We start from the raw sequence: 20,090 nt of genomic DNA on the forward strand, positions 1-20,090 counted from the left end.
AGGTTGTGACTTCTATTTCTGGTCAGGGCCATACCTAGGTTGCAAGTTTGATCCCCATTTGGGGCATGTACAATCAATATTTCTCTCTCTCTCTCTCTCTCTCTCTCTCTCTCTCTCTCAAAAATCTCATTTTGATAAAAAAACAACAACACTGGAATATGGACTATAGATATAAAATATCACAACAATGCCAAATTTACCAAATTTGATAACTATGATTATATGAAAGAACATCTTTATTTTTAGGAAATATAGTATTAAGGAGTAAAGAGAATGATGTATTCAACTTACTGTCAAGTGGTCCAGAAAAAAATTATAAATTTTATAGAGAAAGAAAGAAGGAAGGAGAGAGAGAGAGAGAGAGGAGACTAAAACAAACAGTAAAATGTTAAAAGTTAGAAAAATCAGGAAAAGGGTATAAAGAGAATTCTTTGTATTATTCATGCAATGTTTCTGTAAGTTTCAAATTACTTCAAAGTAAAGTGATATACTGACAACACATGGTAGATAAGGTAATTTAGAGAAAGGGAGAGGCTTCTATCTGCAAACTTTACTTCAATTCCCATAGCTCCACTCTTACCTGTCTTCTTTGATCACATCAACAAAGTGGGCGTCTGTTTTCTCCCGGATGTTCTTGAGTCTCAGGGGAAGGAGAGCAGACTGGTCCAAGCTGACACCTGCCCACCTTCCCTTTTCCTGTAAGATCTCACACAGGGAGGTCTGGCTGTTGGTGAGCTTCTCCTCTTGGGGAGGGCTCAGGAGTCCGTTCTGTGTTTTGGAGTTATGTCCTCCAGAAACCTGCCTCAAGACAGAGGGAAGCAGACACAGAGGTGACCCGTGGGTGTGCAGCATGCTATTCCACCCAACCCCTCTGCTACGCTGGGGTCCCACTGCACTGCACGCCGCACCTTCAAATCTCGGTCCCAATCCAAACTCCCAACCTCGCCGCCCATCTGCTTCTCCCTATCCCCCTGATTTGTCAAATTGCAACTCCAGGCGTTCAGGCAACCAGCAAGGGGGGGGAGGGGGGGGGAGGTGAGGCTCTCAGTTTGCTGACCACCGAACCAGGGTTCCAGAGGGCTATGGGGAAGGTTTGGGAGAAGTGCAAGGGTGGATCCAGAGAAAGAAAACCCACATGGGCTGTAGCTTAGGAAAGGGTGACTGCCTGTCTGCAACACAGACGGACCTAGTGTGGCACAATCCACGGGCAGATGACATGAGGGTGGAGGATGACCGAGTGGGCTGCCTGGAGGGCCAGCCTTCACAGCTATCTAATCTGATTTCCGCTCCAGTCCTGGCTCTGGTTCCAAGGAGGTTTCTCTGGCAGCTTCCTTGCTGCTGTCCCTAATCCCAAGCCCCTCTCCATGATGTGTCTCTTATCCTGAAGTCCCCTCTTCTCTTTGCAAACCCACAGTCCACCATATGTTGAATCCAACTTCCAGCCCCACAAACCTTCCCTAATTCTCTAATCCACATGTCTTTAAACCCTTATTGCCCATTAGGGATCCCATTCAGTTCAGCATCTGATTACTTCTCAGGGATTAGTTCTGACTCACTCCTGTTCTTTACTGGTCTGATCAAAACCCAGAAGGACTAGAAGGTATGGAATGGGTCACCTAAGAGGAAGTATTCCCAGAACCGAGAAGTGGACAACAGGAGTATCATCTCAGGTGGATGCACCGGAGAACTGACAGGTATGACAGCCAGGAGCTTGTTACCTTGTTTTTATTTTTATGCTCCTCCTGACAGCCATTTTGCATTGCTCCTTCTTCTGCACCAGCTTCCGATTTGGGAGCAAACGTAATTTTGCATGAAGGGCAGGTCTACAAGAAAAAACAGACCATAGGAACTCACCAAGAGAACATGACCACAATATATAATTCAAACAGTCCTCTATGCCCTAGCCAGTTTGGTTCAGTGGATAGAGTGTCGGCCTGCTAACTGAAAGGTCCCAGGTTCAATCTGGTCAAGGGCACATGCCCAGGTTGTGGGCTTGATCCCCAGTGGGGGGCTTGCAGGAGGCAGCTGATCAGTGATTCTCTCTCATCATTGATGTTTCTATCTCTCTCTCCCTCTTCCTTCCTCTCTGAAATCAATAAAAAAAAATATAAAAAACAAAACAAAACAAAACAAACAAACAAAAACAGTCCTCTATTGTTGCAATTTGCTGTCACATAGAATGGTTGTAACCAAATGAAAGGCTTACTAAACCACACCAGGATGAGTTAAAGACAAACTGGCAAAGTGAAAATGGAAACACATCTACACAAGGACCTGCACATGAATGTTTCATAACAGCCAAGAAGTATAAACAACTCAAATGTCCATTAACAGATGAATGGATCAATAAAATGTTGTCTACCCATACAATGAATATATTACTCAGCCATCAAAAGGAATGACGTATTGTCCTGGCAGGTGCTGCTCAGTGGTTGGAGCATTGGCCCTCGCATTAAAGGGCCACGGGTTCAATTCCCAGTCAAGGGTATGTGCCTGGGATGCAGGTTCAATCCCGGGCCCCTGTTGGGGTGCGTGTGGAATGCAAACAATCAATGTGTCTCTCTCACATAGTTGTTTCTCTCGCCTCCTCCTTCCCTCCCTTCCACTCTCCCTAAAAATCAAATAGGAAAAATATCCTTGGGTGAGGATTAACTAAACAAAAGGAATGAAGTACTGACTCAGGCTACAACATGATGAACCTTGAAAACATTACACTCAGTGAAAGAAGCCAGACACAAAAAGCCACATACTGTATGATTCCATCCATATAAAATGTTCAGAAAAGGCAAATCCACAGAGATGCAAAGGAGATTGGGTGTTGACAGGGGGGAGAGGGATAAAGGAATGGATAGTGATCTCATGGACATGAGGCTTCTTTTAGGAGGTGATGAAAATGTTCTAAACTTGATTGTGGTAATGGTTGTACAACTTCGCAAATATACTAAAAAGCACCAAACGGTACACTTCAAAGGGTAAGTTTCTTGGTATGTGAATCATATCTTAATAAAGCAGCTATTGAACATTATCCTATATGAGGGTACTAAGCCAAGGTCTATGAGCTACATGTGATAGTGAGCTGTTCCTATAAAATAGACTGAATATTCGGAGGGACCTATTTATAGACCTAGGATTCTAAAAAGCTTACAGAAATTAGCTGACCTGGAAAAGGAAAGGCAAGACAACCCTGACAGGTAGAGTAGAAAGGGCAGCAAGGGTTTCATCTCTCATAAACCAGGGTTCAAATCCCACCTCAAATCCTTATTGTTTTAGATGGCCTTGTTCAAATCACTCACCTCAGTTATCTCATCTATAAAAAGAGAGCGATAACACTTTTCTTGAAGATACGTGGTAAGGATTTAATGGATATGTATGTAGTTAGCCTAACATCATCTCTGGCTCTCAATAAATTTACTATTATTATTAACTAGTAGCCCATTTGCAGGAAAATCCTGCAAGCGGCTGTTGCGGCCGCGTGCGCTGCCGCTGCCGCCGCCTTTGCGACCACCGCGCCTGCACCCGCTCGCCACTGCCGCCCGCCCCGCTCCGCCCCGCCCGGGCTTTCCCTCTGGCAGCCACCTTGCTTTCCCTTTTCCTCCCTCTTCCTTCTAAGTTGTCTTCAGTCTTCACTCCTCCCTCCCTCCGTGTATGCAAATTAACCGCCATCTTTATTGGATAATTTGCATACTCGCCCTGATTGGCTGGTGGGCGTGGCTTGGGCATAGCAAAGGTGCGGTCAATTTGCATATTACTATTTTATTAGGTAGGACTAGAGGTCCGGTGCATGAAATCCGTGCACTTGTGGGGGAGGGGCCCTCTTGCAGTCTGGGAGCCCTCGTGGGATGTCTGACTGCCGGGTTAGGCCTGCTCCCCATGAGCGGGCCTAAGCCAGCATTCGGACATCTTAAGCGCTGCTACAGAAGCAGGAGAGGCTCCCGCCACCACTGCTGCACTAGCCAGACGTGAGCCTGGGTTCTGGCTGAGCAGAGCTCCCCCTATGGGAGCACACTGACCACCAGGGGGCAGCTCCTGCATTTAGCATCTGCCCCCTGGTGGTCAGTGTGCATCATAATGACTGGTTGTTTTGCCATTCGGTCGATTTGCATATTAGCCTTATATTATATAGGATGTGATCCATTAAACTAGGAAGTGTCATTGAGATAGCAACTAACTGCTTCCAGTAGAGGAGACAGATTTAGCAGTAAAGATTTATTAGGACTCAAAAAATGTCCTTGCATAGCATTGGAATACATTGTAGGAGGCTAGATATTATTTCAAAAATTTAAAATAAGTGTCATCACATCTCAAGTTAGAGTTCAGGCCCACACTGTATTAAATAAAAGAAACAAAGATGCTAAAGAGGTGTGTAATTTGGGAATCTTATATAATGCACAAGCTAAGTTTGGACATTTGTATTCATCAAAAAATGAAAATATACATGCCAAAAGAGCTGGCCAAACCATTAACTAACATACCTGAACAAACAGTAGCACCTAGGTAAAACTGCTTATAGCTCTTTAAAAACTGACATTATTAACAGGGGTAAAATGTTCTAATTGTCAATACTTAACTATAAAATTATTTTAAAGCACATCTTGGTATCGTCTGAGTTAAACTTCAAAACATTTTACCAATGGGGCCACTGATCTTCTCATATAACAAAATCCAATCTCTCCTCCCACCCCATCACACACACACACACACACACACACACACACACACACACACACACAGTGACCCTCCCAGCCCCCAAGGGAGGAATGAAGCAAATGTGCCCAAGACACATGCAGCACGGTCCTCTGGGTGCCCCCTAGCAGGTAATGGAAGTAATTGACTTTGGTGGTGGCAGGCTTGCTTCTCTAGGGAAACACCAGCCTTTTCAGGAGCCAAGCAGGCCTGGGGGTGGAGTGGGTACAGCTTGGAGTATGGGAACGGTTTGAGAGAATGAGTCAAACCCTTAAGGTCCAGGGATTCACCAATCTCGTAAAGACACGCTGAAAGAGTATAAACAGCTACTTCTCTGACCACTGTTTAAACATTAAGACTAGAGAAGTAGCATAACAGTGATTAAAGGTACTGGCTTTGAAATTAAACTGAATCCTGCTTCTACCACTTAATAGAGATCCTCTCCAAGTCTCATTTTCCTCCTTGGTAAAAAGGAATTGTATCTACCCTAAAGAATTATTATAAGGGCAAAATGAGTCAATACAAGTAAAGCATGTCGGAGGTGTTTTAAATCAGCTTGGTTTTTGTACACTGACTAATCCCATGAGACTGACTTCCTAGAATAGTGAATTGAGTATGATGAGGCCATGTGCTGGCCCAACAGGAGGAGAACTGAGATTGACTTGTGATGTCTGCCATGGGTGAGGGTTGGACAAGTGGAGATGTGCATGCATTTATCACAGCTTGGCTCTGCACAATGCTTGATGTGTTAGTGAGTATTCAATAAATGTTGGTACTTAATATTAAAACTTCTGGCCACTATCCTTTCTGGTTATAAAGACAGTTCATCTGGTAATTTAATGTCCTTGATCACAAACAGCCATCCTTGGTATCTGCTCTTGCGTAGTCATTTCTTTTTTAGGTATTTCTTGACATCAGTTGTTTCTAAGTATTTTTCCCTCTTCAAGTACACCTGTTGCACTTTAAAACAGGCCATCTGTTTCTTAGGAATTCCCATAGCACACTAGTGTTACATATATAAGATGTTTTATGCATTTATACAACAGTGACCATCGAAGGGCACACACCCTTCACAGAGGATCCCCTTGATAGGAATCAAGGCCACACAACTCAGATTCGGCACCCTTTCTATGAAGGTCTTGGCTGAAAAGGGGTTGGAAGGCTAGTGGAAACTGGGAGTGCCCATGGGGACCAGCTAATCTCCAGGGAGCCTGGAGCAGTGGTCTTCACAGATAGGCAAGTCAAAGTTACATCCCTTTGACAAAGAGAGGATATGTGGCCTGTACTCTACTGTGATAAAACGTTCTAATACGGAGGTAAGATCTTGTAGAGCTGCCCACAAAAGATCCTCATGGAGCAAAGGCAGAGACATACACTGTCAGAGCCAAATGTTCATAAATGGTCTAGGAGTGTGCACTCAGGGAGGTCTGGGGGCCCGTCGGGGTCACGTGGGAAGCAGTAGAGGAGGCACGCCAGTGAATGATAACCAGGCCCTTATCCAGGTGACCTGTGACTGGGCTCCGAATGGCCCAGAAGTGCTCACTGCTCACTCTGCAGTCCCACAGCAGCTTTGCTCACAAAGTGGGACTGGGGTTGGGCAGGAGAACCAGTTTTGCACTTGCTTTGAAAATGTTGCTCTTTGTCGTTCAATTTCTTTTTCAGCTACTTTCCTTTGGGGAAGGGGGGTTTGATTAACACTTTAAAAGAAATAAAATGAAAAATCTTTAAGAAATCCATCCATCCTGATGGAGACATTCTCATATCTCAACATCCCCTTCTGCTCTGTGGGGAGAGCGCCTTCTGCGTGAGGAGGGCTCCACCATGCAACGGGTATGTGGGTTTGCTTCCCTTCATCGGCAACAGCCGTTTTCCTTTAAGTATTTACAGGTTTGTTTTAATTGAGTTAAAGCATCTCACAAACTGCTTATTGCTAAGCACCCAGACACCTCTGCGAAATGTCCGCCAACCCATGAAATGTCCATCTCTCCCCCTTTGCCGCTGCCAGTAACTCCATCCCTGAGTAGCCCTCACTGGGAAGCATTTCCGAGTTGGGAAACTAACTACCTGGGATATCCTGCGCCTTGAGAGGCACGTCTGACTCGCAGGGAAGCATGGTGGCAAGCACGTTAGATAAAGAGCACTGTTGTCATGATAGCAGGTGCTATGATAAAGAAACGCCGCTGTGCAGAGGGCACGCCAGTGAATGATAACCAGGCCCTTATCCAGGTGATGTCTGCAACCTCCTGTACTTGATCCCAATTAATCCTCATAATATTCAAAGGTTTACCAACAGCGGGGGCCAGAGTGCAGTGCTGTGACCCGACCACCATCAGCCTCTCTCTGGCCTCCTTTCCTGGCACACGGAGGACCGAGGAATAATTCTAGCACTCTGATCTCCTCTGCCTCATTCTCTGAAGTGACCAAGGCAGTTAGGACCACATCCTGGTTCTTTTTAAAAAATATTATTTTATTATATTTTATTTATTTTTAATATATTTTATTGATTTTTTTACAGAGAAGAAGGGAGAGAGAGAGTTAGAAACATTGTTGAGATAAAAACATCGATCAGCTGCCTCCTGCACACCCCCTACTGGGGATGTGCCCACAACCAAGGTACATGCCCTTGACCGGAATCAAACCCAGGACCCCTCAGTCTGTAGGCCGACGCTCTATCCACTGAGCCAAACTGGTTAGGGCCACATCCTGGTTCTTTTAAGTGGCACTATTGCCACACTGGCACCAAGGGAAGCTTCATCAAGAGCAGCTAAGGTCCCCTCACAGAGTACATCATGGGCCAAAGAGTAGGCTGGCTATTGCCTGGGGAACCCGAGATCCCTTTGGAGAACACCCAAGAGCAAGCTCTGCATTTTCCCAGATTATCTGTGTTCCTTCCCCCAACATGGACGTAAGCTCAAAGGGAAGATTATAACTATTTTTCTAACACACTTGGGTGCATTTGCATTTGTTTTTTAACACATTTCAATGCATGCACCCTACAATCTGTTCAGAGTATACGGCACAGAGCTATAAAATCGTTTTTCTTCAAGGCTATCTCTCTTCAAAAGATAAATCGTTTCTAAGCTAACAGCTGTTCTTTTTCATAACTGTCAAGGGAGGGAGCAGGGAAACCTCTTTTCTGAGAACCGAGGAGGAAACATCAGAAAAGCCCTGGCTTTGCCTATTTAGTCTGCTGAGTATGACTGTTTGGCAAACTGTCCTGTGACCAGAAGCACCCCTTACTCGCCAAACTAAAAATTCTGGTTGAGCCCTGGCTGGTGTTGCTAAGTGGTGAGAGCGTCAGCCCATGCACGAAAGGGTTGTGGGTTTGATTCCTGGCCAAGGGCACGTACCTGGGTTACAGGTTCAATCCTCAGCCCCAGTCAGGGTTCATGCAGGAGGCAACCAGTCAATATGTCTCTCTCACATCAATGTTTCTCTCTCTCTCTCTCTCTCCCTCCCTTCATTCCTTCCACTCTCTCTAAAAAAGCAATGGGAAAAAATATCCTCAGGGGAGGATTTTAAAAAATAAGTTCAGGTTGAACATGGCAGACAGGAACATGCAATTGTAATAGCAAATACAGCTTACTGAGGCCCCATATCAGTTTATTTTAGTCCTCATAAGCACCTATGAAGCCGACACTATGATTAGCCCATTTTATACGGGAAGAAACTGAGGCAGAGAAGAGAAGGGACTGGCCAAAGTCACACAGTTAGAAAATGATAGCAGGAGTTTAAGGCCAGGTAGCAGAAGCTTAATCCCAGCCATGCATACACGACATCTCCAAGTGAACGGAACCACCTGTAATGTGAGCTACTACATGCCACTGGTGGTGCAGATGTGATTTCTGCTAATAAAATACCAGAGAAAAAATAGCTGCAAAATATTGGAGGAAAATAGAAGCAGTAATTGTTATAGAAAAAGAAAGGCAACCCAGAAGCTTTAAGAACAGGAAGCGGACAGCCTGAGAATACTGGAGGCAAAACCACAAACAAAACAAAAACCTGTGAAAATCAGGCACAGGATCTCAACGTCATGGAACCCTACTCAGGTTCCTGAGTCCTAAGTAGCTACTGAATTTAATAATTGAGGCTGATAAGGCAAGAATATTGTTACCATGTTGTGGAAATATTCCATCAAAAAGTCAGGAAAAGAAAGAATTTAATATTTTGAGAAATTTCATTTATGTCCAATACCTCACTACCTGATGCTGCCCATCAAATGATGCTGGACTTATCTATCTTCCCTTTTCATTTCATAACTACAGACTTTATTCAGTTTTCAGGTCCCCCTCTCCCAATGCCCTATTTCTCAAATAGAGCCAGTTGCTTCCGCAAATTGAATTGGCTGAGCTTATTCATAATGATTTTATTACTGGGATCCCATGCTACATTTAATTTTTATTTCTCCTTAGTCTTCTCCAGTCTCTGGCAGGTCCTATCTTCCCTGTCATCGATGATCTTGTCATTTTTGAAGTACCTTGGTCAAGTATTTTGTAGACTGCCCTTGAATTTGGATTTGTCTGATGCTTTCACATGGTTGACTGAGGTTTAGGATTTGAGGAAGAACTCCAAAAAGGTGATGTGCCCTTCTCAGCACCTCACATCAGGGGGCACAAGATACCACAAATCTTATTAATCACTAGAGGCCCGGTGCACGAAATTCATGCACTGGGGGGGGGGTGTCTCTCAGCCTGGCCTGCACCCTCTCACAGTCTGGGAGCCCTTGGGGGATGTCCAACTGCCAGCTTAGGTCCAATCCCCATGGGGAGAGGGCCTAAGCCGGCAGCCGGACATCCTTAGCACTGCTGCAGAGGCAGGAGAGGCTCCCGCCCCCGCTGCTGCACTCGCCAGCCATGAGCCCAGGTTCTGGATGAGCAGTGCTCCCCCTGTGGGAATGCACTGACCACCAGGGGGCAGCTCCTGCATTGAGCATCTGCTCCCTGGTTGTCAGTGTGCATCATAGTGACAGGTCATTCTGCCGTTCGGTTGATTTGCATATTAGCCTTTTATTATATAGGATGATGCTACCTTCATCATATGGTGAGGAGGGGGGCTATAAGATTTTCCACTGCAAGTTACTATTATTCCCTTTATTTTTTTTATATTTTATTGATTTTTTACAGAGAGGAAGGGAGAGAGATAGAGAGTTGGAAACATTGATGAGAGAGAAACATCGATCAGCTGCCTCCTGCACACCCCCTACTGGGGATGTGCCCGCAACCAAGGTACATGCCCTTGACTGGAATCGAACCTGGGACCTTTCAGTCCGCAGGCTGACGCTCTATCCACTGAGCCAAACCGGTTTCGGCACTATTATTCCCTTTATAATGAATATCTGGTGGAGGATGGGGGAGGAGATGCTTGGGGGCTGTGCATATATCCCATTTCTCCTTAAACTTACGCCCACTAATTTTAGAGTTCATCGATGGATCTTGCCTGAAGCATTTATTACTGTGATGTTCTAATGGGATTCTCTTTCACTCATTCCTTCTACATGTATTCTGCCCATTTATATGTGATGTGCTTTCTCCTAACTGAAGGAAACACACACACACAACTAAAAATATAGATAAAACATGAAAAGTCCTTTTTAAAAAAACTTACTTTATATCCATATTTCAAAGCCAGCAGTTAAACTACTATTTACTCTTATAACTGCTTTACTGAGATATAATTAACATGCCATACAATTCACCCATCTAAAGTGCATAATTCAATGGTTAAAGTATATTCACAGAATTGTCCAACCATCACCACTATCAATTCAGACCACCCTTTATAATAATTTATAAGCTATATATGTATACATACATATATACATATATATATATATACATATATATGTGTATATATGTGTATATATGTGTATATATGTGTATATATATACATATATATATAAATAGAGAGAGAGAGAGATCTACTACCTTTTCCATTCCTATAATGAATTAAAATAAAAAGTAGAGGCCTTTTGCTTTCTCAAATTGAGCGTGTTGAGCCTACTGATAATGATTTTACATACAAATAATACAAATGACAAGGAGATAAAAGAAGTGATCACTTACTTAGAGCCATTAAAAAGTCATGGCAACTATCACAGAAGGATGGTTCCTGGGAAAAGTACAACCCTTTTGAAAATAGGATAGGCCCTCTCTGAACTGCCCCATGTGGACAAATCCATACCATCAGCCTCATTACTGACTGTAAACATGTAGAAACTTTCACCTGGTGAGCACACAGGCCTGGGGTTCTGAATAATAGATTATGGTAAACTCACAATGATAGCCAAGCAGGTGCATTGCCAGTGAGGTCTTTCCGAGATACACTAGGATGCTGTCACAGCTCACAGGGTTCACTGTTTAGGGCTGATGTGATAAGAAAGAAACCACCCACACCTTTGGTGTTCATTTCTTGGTTCTTCACAAAGACATTACAGCAGCTATTGTGATTGGCATGTGTAGTTTCGATCTATCACCCACAGTTTCATGACAAATGAGCAGCAGGCCTCCACTGCAGAGCTGAGGTCACACTAAGCAGGCCAAGTGTCCCTGCACCAATTATACATTTGTGATGTGGTTACATCCCCCACAGCAACCACCAAGGGCAATAACAGAAGAATCTCTCTCAAGTCAGAACAAGCTGAGAAGGAAAGATCTTCCCGAGACAATGACTCATTGTGGGCAAATCAACACAGTCTCTATGTCTCCTCCTGTCCTTCCCTCCTACCGTGGTCACTGTCCATGTCTCCACATGGAGTGAATGAATGCATGTCCTGGTGTTACGTGAGCATCTACTACAATCCTAGCATGCATGGGCATTACTTCAGTTAACCTTCACAACAACCCTGAGAGATTGCCTCATCATCATCATTTCACTGTGACTTAGAGAAGTTAAGTGACTTGCTCACAGTCCCAAATCCAAGGCTTTGGGAACAACCTTGACTTGGAGTTCTGGCCCTTCCCATGGCACTAAAGCGGCCTTCCATGACTGTGACATGAAGAGCCCTTGTCTCCTTCCTGGGATCACTTTTTTTTTTTTAAGAGAGAGGAAGGGAGAGGGGGAGAGAAACATCTGTGTGAGAAAGAAACATTGATCAGTTACCTCCTGCATGCCTTCCACCAGGGATCAAGCCCACACCTGGGCATGTGCCCTGAGTAGGAATCGAACCGGCAACCTGTCAGTGCATGGGACAACACCTGAGCCACACCAGCCAGGGCCTGGCTCCCTGCTTGACTCCTCCTCCCCCATCCCAAATCCCAGGGCTGTTTTTGGAAGCTCAGGCTCAGAGAGCCGAGTGCCACGGTGCTAGCAGTGCACCTCACAGCTCCCCATTTTGCAATGCCAAGGCTTCCTGATGAAAACCTTTCACTGCCAGTCACTCAAGAAGCCAATGCTTGGTTGTGAGAGGGTTCTCTCTGACCTATGACCTCAGGACCAAAGCCCTTGTCCTTTGACATGACTACAGTTTCTTGGTAGGACATCCTAATACTCAGACTATTTTATGAAGTATTAGATAAGAATTCTCAGCTAGGTACTAAGAAGTAACTTACTGACACATAGGACAGGTGTGCCAGGAGGGAAAACAAATAATTCCTAGACATTTACCTTGGTTCTATTTAGTTCTGCTCAGGCTTCTCAACTTAGTCCTTCTTTAGGCTACCTCTACAGAGTTCTATCTTCCTGTGTGTCACTTAAGAATTAAAAATTTAAGCCAAAAGAAAATTGTCATTATCTACTATATGCCAGGCATAATCTGGACATTTGGGGAAAATATAAGTTTTTTTTAAACACATGGGCCCTGCCTGCATTCAAAGAATTCACAGGAAGGCATATAACAAACATAAGGCAAATATTAAATACTGTGTATTTTGTAGCTATAATGTTATAGCATTATTAGGTAGAGGAGTCATAAAATACTGCAATGAAGGTGACCTATAAAAGGAAAAGAGGAGGTTTTATGGAAAAGAGAAGTGATGAGCACAGCAGGTAAGAGGAGCAACAGGACCAAGATATGCGTGTATTCATTTGATGAATATTTACTGAACACCTTTTCTCTAATTTCTTGTTTCTTGCATGAAACTCCCTCCACTAGACAAGCATTTTTCTAAAAGGTGCAGCTTAAAAAAAGAAATCTGTGGTCAGCGAGGCCTGAGAATGCTGCATACCACATCCATCTCTGGAGACAGAAGTACTGTATGCATATTAGCATACTAAAGGCTCTGAGAAGTCCTGCAGTAAAGAAACCTTTTCAATGTTGTTTAACCTGGAACTTCCCAAATTTACCTGACCACAGAACACTTTTTTTTATACTTGACACCAATTTCCATCCAGAGAAAGTACCGCTCAAGGGAACACAGAGGAAACACTGCCTTACACCAAGGTAGGAGGAAAATGTGGGGTCTGTGACAAACCTACATGAGAGCTAACTCTGGCTGGATGAGGTGAGAGCAGCAACAAAGGAGATCAAAGCCTGTTGGCAGGAAGCGTAACAGACCCTGAAAGGATTAGGAGGAGCTAGTCTGTGATTCCAGCTAATGGGAAGATCTAATCATAGTACAGACAATATAAGGCAATAAGTCAATGACATGTATGAGGCAGTAACAAGTTTAGAGGAAAAACCTCAGAAAATGTATGAGCAAGCAACTGGTATTTCACATTTCTATTGTTCAGAAACTGTTACTTGATGGAAGGTCTTATATGTCAGATTATAATCTATATAATCTTTAAGGCAGACCTCAGTTTTCTGCCTTTCAAGTTTAGGCTGATAGCTCATTCTGATTCATTCAGTTACTCAGTGCTTATCTTATACTAGAGGCTCAGTGCACGAAAACTGGTGCACTCGGGGGGAGGGGGGTCCTTCAGCCCAGCCTGCGCCCTCTCACAGTCCAGGAGCCCTCAGGGGATGTCCAACTGACAGCTTAGGTCTGCTCCCCGGGGGGGAGTGGGCCTAAGCTGCAGCTTGGCCTCCCTCTGCAGGAGGCGACTGGGCGGGCTGATCAGGGGATGGCACCAACTGGCGAGCAGCCAGCCCTGCCCCCCATTGCCCCGCCACCACTGTCAGTGGCCTCCCTCTACAGGAGGCGATCCAGTGGACCAATCAGGAGACGGCGCTGGCCAGTGAGCAGCTGGCCCCGCCCCCCCATTTGACCCTCTGCCACTGATGGTCTCCACCGACTGCCCCCCCATCACCTGTCCCCTCCCTCTGCCCAGTGGCATGCTCCTTAGCTGGCCTGGAGTCAGCTGCTTGCTGGCCCCGCCTCCCACCAACCAGTCATTCCACTGTTTGGTCGATTTGCATATTACACTTTTATTATATAGGATTTTATAGGATAATAAAAGCCTAATAAGCTAAGTGTCTGGCCATCCAGTCGTCTGTTCAACCAATCAAAGCGTAATATGCTAATGATATGCTAAGGCCGCTCAACCGCTCGCTATGACATGCACTGACCATCACGGGGCAGACACTCTGACCGGTAGGTTAGCTTGCTGCTGGGGTCTGGCTGATCAGGACTGAGCGAGATGGGCCGGACATGCCCTGGAGCCTGCCTGTGGTCCCTCCTCGCTGGCCAACCTCCAGCGTCCCTCCCCAGCCCCGATCGTGCACTGGGACCCCTTAGAGGATGTCGGAGAGCCAGTTTTAGCCCAATCCTGCAGGCCAGGCTGAGGGACCCCACTGGTGCACGAATCATACACTGGGCCTCTAGTCTATATATATAAAAGCCTAAAGCGACCAAACGACCAAACAACCAGTTGCTATGACATGCACTGACCACCAGGGGACAGATACTCAATGCACAGGATCAGGCTCCCTCCTTTCTGGATTGGGCCTGTGGGGATCAAGCTTCCTCCTGTCTGGATTGGGCCTGCAGGGATTGGGTTCCCTCCTATCTGGATCGGGTACCATCCTGTCTGGATTAGCTATTTGACATCCCCGGAGGGGTCCTGGATTGCGAGAGGGCACATGCCAGGCCAAGGGACCCCACTGGTGCATGAATCCGTGCACTGGGCCTCTAGTAATTTATAAAGCACTCACAGAGTGTGGCAAAGACTTCCCAAAGTGAAGCCTGAAGAGAAGGCCAGGTCTTCTATCTCTTCCTGCTCCTTCCACTCCAACTGTAATTCTAACTTTCTGGGACAACCCTAATCACGGTGTCCTATGATCCCCCCAACACCATCAAAATACCCCAGAAATTATATTTCAAGATCCAATTCTATTCCTTCCAGAAGGAACCCAAAGATCTTTTTTTTTTGGTTCAAATCAAATTCCTTTGGCAAACATGGTCAACTTTAATAGATCACAAGATTTTCAGAAAACTTTCAATCATTACTTGGAAAACTTATACAAGATAATAGAATATGCTAAATATATTGTTTTTGTCCATCCAGATTTTTTTTTTAAATTGAAGTCAGCAAATGCACTCCCTAATGGATAGAAACTCACATGCACAAGATCTAAAATACAACAAATCATTTATTTTTGGCTTTGAGCTCTATTTGTTTACTTAAATACAGCTCAGGTTGAAGCCTGGAGGAAATTGTTTCTCCCCAGATAATGAAACCATACTTATGCTCCTCCCTGACACGACTCTTCCCTGCCACACTCACTGACACTCGATGCACCCAGAGCTCCTTTCTGACTGCTGCAAGACATCAGCCCAGCAAAGAGGCTGTTTTGAAAGTGCACAGGCAACAAGGAAATTTCAGATACATTAGCTGTTATGCATGTGTCAGAGAGTACGGGGAAGACAAGATCTAATACCTACCCCACTGGCTCTATACCTGGGGTGATTTTACCCCCCACCCCCCACCCCCCACCCCCTCAAGGACATTGGCAATGGCTGGAGACAGTCTTAGTTGTCACAATGGGAGGAGGGGGAGCTCCAGGCACCTGGTAGGTAGAAGCCAGGGACACTGTTCAACATTTCAGGGTGCACAGGACAGCCTCTGTCACAGTTATCTGGCCCAAAATGTTGATAGTGTTGAGGCTGAGAAACCCTGCACTAAGTTAACAAAGCACACAGTGAAATGATATATGAGTACTGTCAATAAACCTGAATGTAATAATCACACAAAGTAACTGGTGCTCAGTCCTGTAGATTCTGACACAGTGAAATAATCTGGATACTCCAGCTGGTTGTCACAGTGTGGTGCCTGTTAGGCTTAAATGCCAACATAGCTAGTTTTCAAATCTGTTAATGAATGTGGATAAGAAAGAACAGACTGGATTAAAGCCATAACAAGAGGCCGTCATCCTGACCAATATATCATTAAGTAAATATTTGAGAGCACAAAACAGTGAAGTGGATATATGTTTTAACTCTCTTTAAAAAAAAAAAGGATATGGCAAATATTTAAACTGTAAAAATAAACAAGAGGTACAAGTAGGAGAACTAAGTCAAATGTGAAAACTGAGGACCAGCTCATAACCTAGGCTGAGTTCATGTGCCCAAGGTCCATCCCATTAATTCCTTAGTTCACTATGACAGAAACGGGTACTTCTCGACAGCCACCAGGACATCTCTGTTCCAATAATGAAATACTATAATGTTCTTGGCAAGCCTGCACTCCTTCAGCTAGCTACATCATACGGTTTACCCACACCAACGAAATTTAAAATAATTAGAAAACATTCGATTTCAGGAGACACAGAAATACTTGAGAAAGTGGTCTCTGAAATAAGAGACCAACTAGCTCTCCAGCAAGACGTGAGGAGAATCACCTTCACTATCATTTACCATTAGCTTTTAGAAATCCCCAAAGACATCTTAGGTCACAGAAAAAGGAAATAATAAACTCAAGTGAGAAGCACCTTTATGCAATGCAGAAAGAAAATGCAAGTGCAGAATATGTCAAAAAAGAAAAGATATTAAAAATGCAAATGCTGCTTCTTTTATACTACATGGGGGCGGGGGGGGGGATCACAAAACCAAATTGAAGGGCATTCCAAGTCATCTGCAACAGACCCAAAGGCTGTTTATTATTTTACATGTTGTACTACAGATTATTATAAAATTTTAGAAATAGGAAAAAAAACTAACCTTAAGGTTATCAAAGGTTTTGACAGTCTGCGCCAAGTCACTGACACTCCCTGGTGATGCTGTCCCCTGTGCCCTAGGACCTGAGGACACCTGTGAGCCGTCAATGACCTCAAAGCCAGAAAGCAAGGCCTCTGAACAGCTGCAATGAGACTCCTTCGCTCTCTTACCCGCTATCAGGTATGTCTTCAAACCTATGGATAAAAGTTACAGTCAGCACAGGTTGAAACCACCTTTGGTTGAAATACAGCTCCGTTCTTGCTCTCCGTGCAGGACCTGCTCCTGAAAAGTTAAAAGTAAAGTGAAAAATGTGAATATGTCATATTTTACTACTGACTTCCATCTTTTCAGAGATGTGCAGCCTCAGGGGGACATTTGCCTCCAAGCAACACCATTTACTCCCATTATGTTTTCTTTAAATGATGGCTGCACATTTTACCTTTGAGGGCTGAAATGAGCATTAAAAAATTCCTCCTTTGTGACAGCAGCAGAGCCAAATGATGGTGGGCCCTCTGCACTTCCTGGGTTTGTTTTCATCTCTCAATACCAGTCACTGACATATACAATGGTAGGTCTAGTTAGTCGTAAGGGATTTAGAAGTTGGACCATTTTACCTACGTCCCCTGACATAGGCAAAACTACTATGAAAAGTGAGACCATAATATGCACCCACAGGGGTAATTAAAACCTCCCTTGATTAAAATTCATCAACTATCTTTTTTCTGTTGGATCCAGATATTCATAGCAAAAACATTCAGCTTTCATCCAGCTGCAGTCTACGCAAATTTTATCCTCTCACAAAATCCTCGTTAAAAATAAAAAAGTTGGTGAAGTGGACAATTAACCTACATCTTTCAATTCTCATTAAAGGCTGAGATAACACATTAATGTATGCTACACTGTTAAGCAGCTGTAACAGGCGTGTAGGTCCCTGCTCTGGGTAGTCAGAACTATCTGCTGGGGAAATAATGAGGAGCTTTTCCAGATGGAACTCAACAAATTTCTGAAAAAAGAAGCAAATCTTATTTAAAACATTTTTTTTAAAACCCCATCCAAGGATATGTTTTATTGATTTTAGAGAGAGGAAGGGAGCGAGAGAGAGACAGATATTGATGTCACAGAGAAACATCTATCTGTTGCCTCCAGTACATGCCCTGACTGGAAATCAAATCCACAACCTAGGTAAGTGCCCTGACTGGGAATCAAACCCTCAACCTTTTGGTGTATGGGACGATGCTCCCAGGAACTGAGCCACCCAGCCAGGGCAGAAGTGAATCTGATTTAAATAAATCCATTGTTGGTCCTTACTAGAATTTAACCAGACTGCAAACGTATTGAAGGGGGTAACTATAATTTATTCAATAAATGTTTATTTTAGGCCTGGTGCATGTTATACAGGGTGGTAAAAGTAGGTTTACAGTTGTAAGTATGGAAAACACAGAGCTTATTCTTGTATTATTATTGTATTATTTCCCATACGAACAAATGTAAACCTACTTTTGCCCCACCCTGTACTAAGAACAAAACAGGGGCCTGTCTTGGAGAGCTTAAGCTCCAGCATAAGGTGGTAATGAAAAGCCATCATGGAAATACTAGATCAAGAGGTGACGTGTCTACACTGCTGAACCTGCATGGTTTCTTATACTCAGTATATATTTAATAAATGTTTTAAAATCAATTAATCAAATAACCTAGGGAATATTTAATCAATAATCAATCAATCCTTAATCATTTTATAATTACACCACCATTTAATCACTTAATCTTTGTTCATTTCCTCTCTCCTCATAAAAATACTCTACGGTGTATATTTTTAAGTCAACTTTCTAAGAATTTGGCAAGAGTCCTTAAGACACCTAGAGACATCCTTGAGTATAGCTAAATCCCAGGTGGGAATCAGAAGACTTAGATAAATAATTTTAGATGCTAATTAATCCCAAAGGAGATAGTTAACATGCTCACTGTTTACGGTTCTGATCTTCCTTTATTTTTTCCCTCAAACAAAAACGCACATCCCAATTTATGTAGAGGATCAATTACAGATATAACTAATTACATGCATAATCTTGAATTGGGAACATGAACTAGAATACAACGGAAGAGTAAAAGCAACTTCGTATGAATTTCTCAGGCTCTTGTCACAGACAACACTTGTTATTTCACCTTGGGGGCTAACCAGAGAATAGTCCTGTTTCTGGCCTTCGAGTCCGGGGCTGTCAGGGCTTATTCCTGGTCATCACACAACTGCATGAAAAGGCCAGTCCCTGGAGCTGCTCCGAGGGAGCATGTGCTGCCACTGCACACGGCAACCTGGGAGACCAGAAGGAGGGACATTTTTTTTATTGCAGGGAGTAAGAAACTGCCACTGAAGGGAGAGGTTTTCCTTTATGCCAGCAGCTGGTCCTGACCCCAGAAGAGTGTTCCCTTCGAGATGCTGCTGGCTCGGGGCTGCTTTGGTTGAAGCTGCTGCTCCCTGAGGAATGCCACAGAGCATAAAGCCGAGGAAGCCAAGGAGGCCCTGCTCTCAGCTCTCAAACCCACGAAGTATCCTTGGTAACTGCCTAGCCCTTCCCTGTGCAGCTCCAGGCCTGTAAGAGCCAGTGAAGGAGGCCTTTCCTGGAGGTGTAACAGCTAAAGCAGGGAAACGGCTGAGTCCCACTGAGACATGCATGATGCTGAAGCCAGCGCTTCAAAGCAGGAACGCACCCACCACCGGGGAGGGTGCAGCAATAGCGCCCAGGTCTGCAGTCACAAGCTCTGACGCTGCCTTGGAGAGCATATCCCTGAGGTTTGTTGTTACTACTATGAATTGTGACTACTGTGATACTGCTCATCCATCACTTATTGAGCACCTCCTGTTTACCATGCACTGTGATGAGTACTGGGAGAACAAGCTAGATCACATCAGCTATGTCCCCTATCTATATGGGGCTATCACCTGAAGAAGGATCTAACCAGCAGGCAGGATGAGGACGTGCTGGTGCTCTGGAAAGCACAGGAGGGAAACCTTGCAAAGACTTGGAGGTTAGGGCAGGCCTCCTGGATGAAGTGCCCTTCCAGCTAAGAACTGCAAGACGAAGAGAAGTCAGCTCAATGAAAGCCAGCAGGGCCAGGTGCTGAGGTACTGTCATCAGGCCGTGGGTGCTACTGCAACAGTCCATGAACAGGTCCTCCAGAAAGGGAGCTTTTGGCAGGTAGAGTCAAGGTATGGAAGTAAATTGAGTGGGACTGGGACAGGAGAATGAGTGTGGGTGAATGGCCAGAGGTGACCTGGGATCATGCAGGTGGGGTGTAGACCAGCTCCAAGAGTCTTCACACTAGAGGCAATGGGGAGGGTGGGGAGCAGGCACAAGGCTTAGGAAAGGCCAGGGAGCT

The 20,090-nt window shown here is 44.5% G+C and overlaps 1 protein-coding gene across 3 annotated transcripts in view; it reads right to left on the reverse strand.

Annotated features, from left to right (window-relative positions):
• The window catches only part of ADCY9 (adenylate cyclase 9), a 137,676-nt gene that overhangs the window by 26,337 nt on the left and 91,249 nt on the right, over window positions 1-20,090 (reverse strand). For all 3 annotated transcript variants that reach the window (XM_079786752.1, XM_079786753.1, XM_079786754.1), the window contains exons 3-5: window positions 16,719-16,909; window positions 1,719-1,823; window positions 581-798 (exon numbers count right to left, since the gene is read on the reverse strand). In XM_079786752.1, the coding sequence (XP_079642878.1) occupies window positions 581-798; window positions 1,719-1,823; window positions 16,719-16,909 (514 nt within the window). The remainder of the gene's footprint in view (window positions 1-580; window positions 799-1,718; window positions 1,824-16,718; window positions 16,910-20,090) is intronic.

The sequence above is a fragment of the Cnephaeus nilssonii genome (assembly GCF_951640355.1).
Source record: "Cnephaeus nilssonii genome assembly, chromosome: 2".
Classification (NCBI taxonomy): domain Eukaryota; kingdom Metazoa; phylum Chordata; class Mammalia; order Chiroptera; family Vespertilionidae; genus Cnephaeus; species Cnephaeus nilssonii.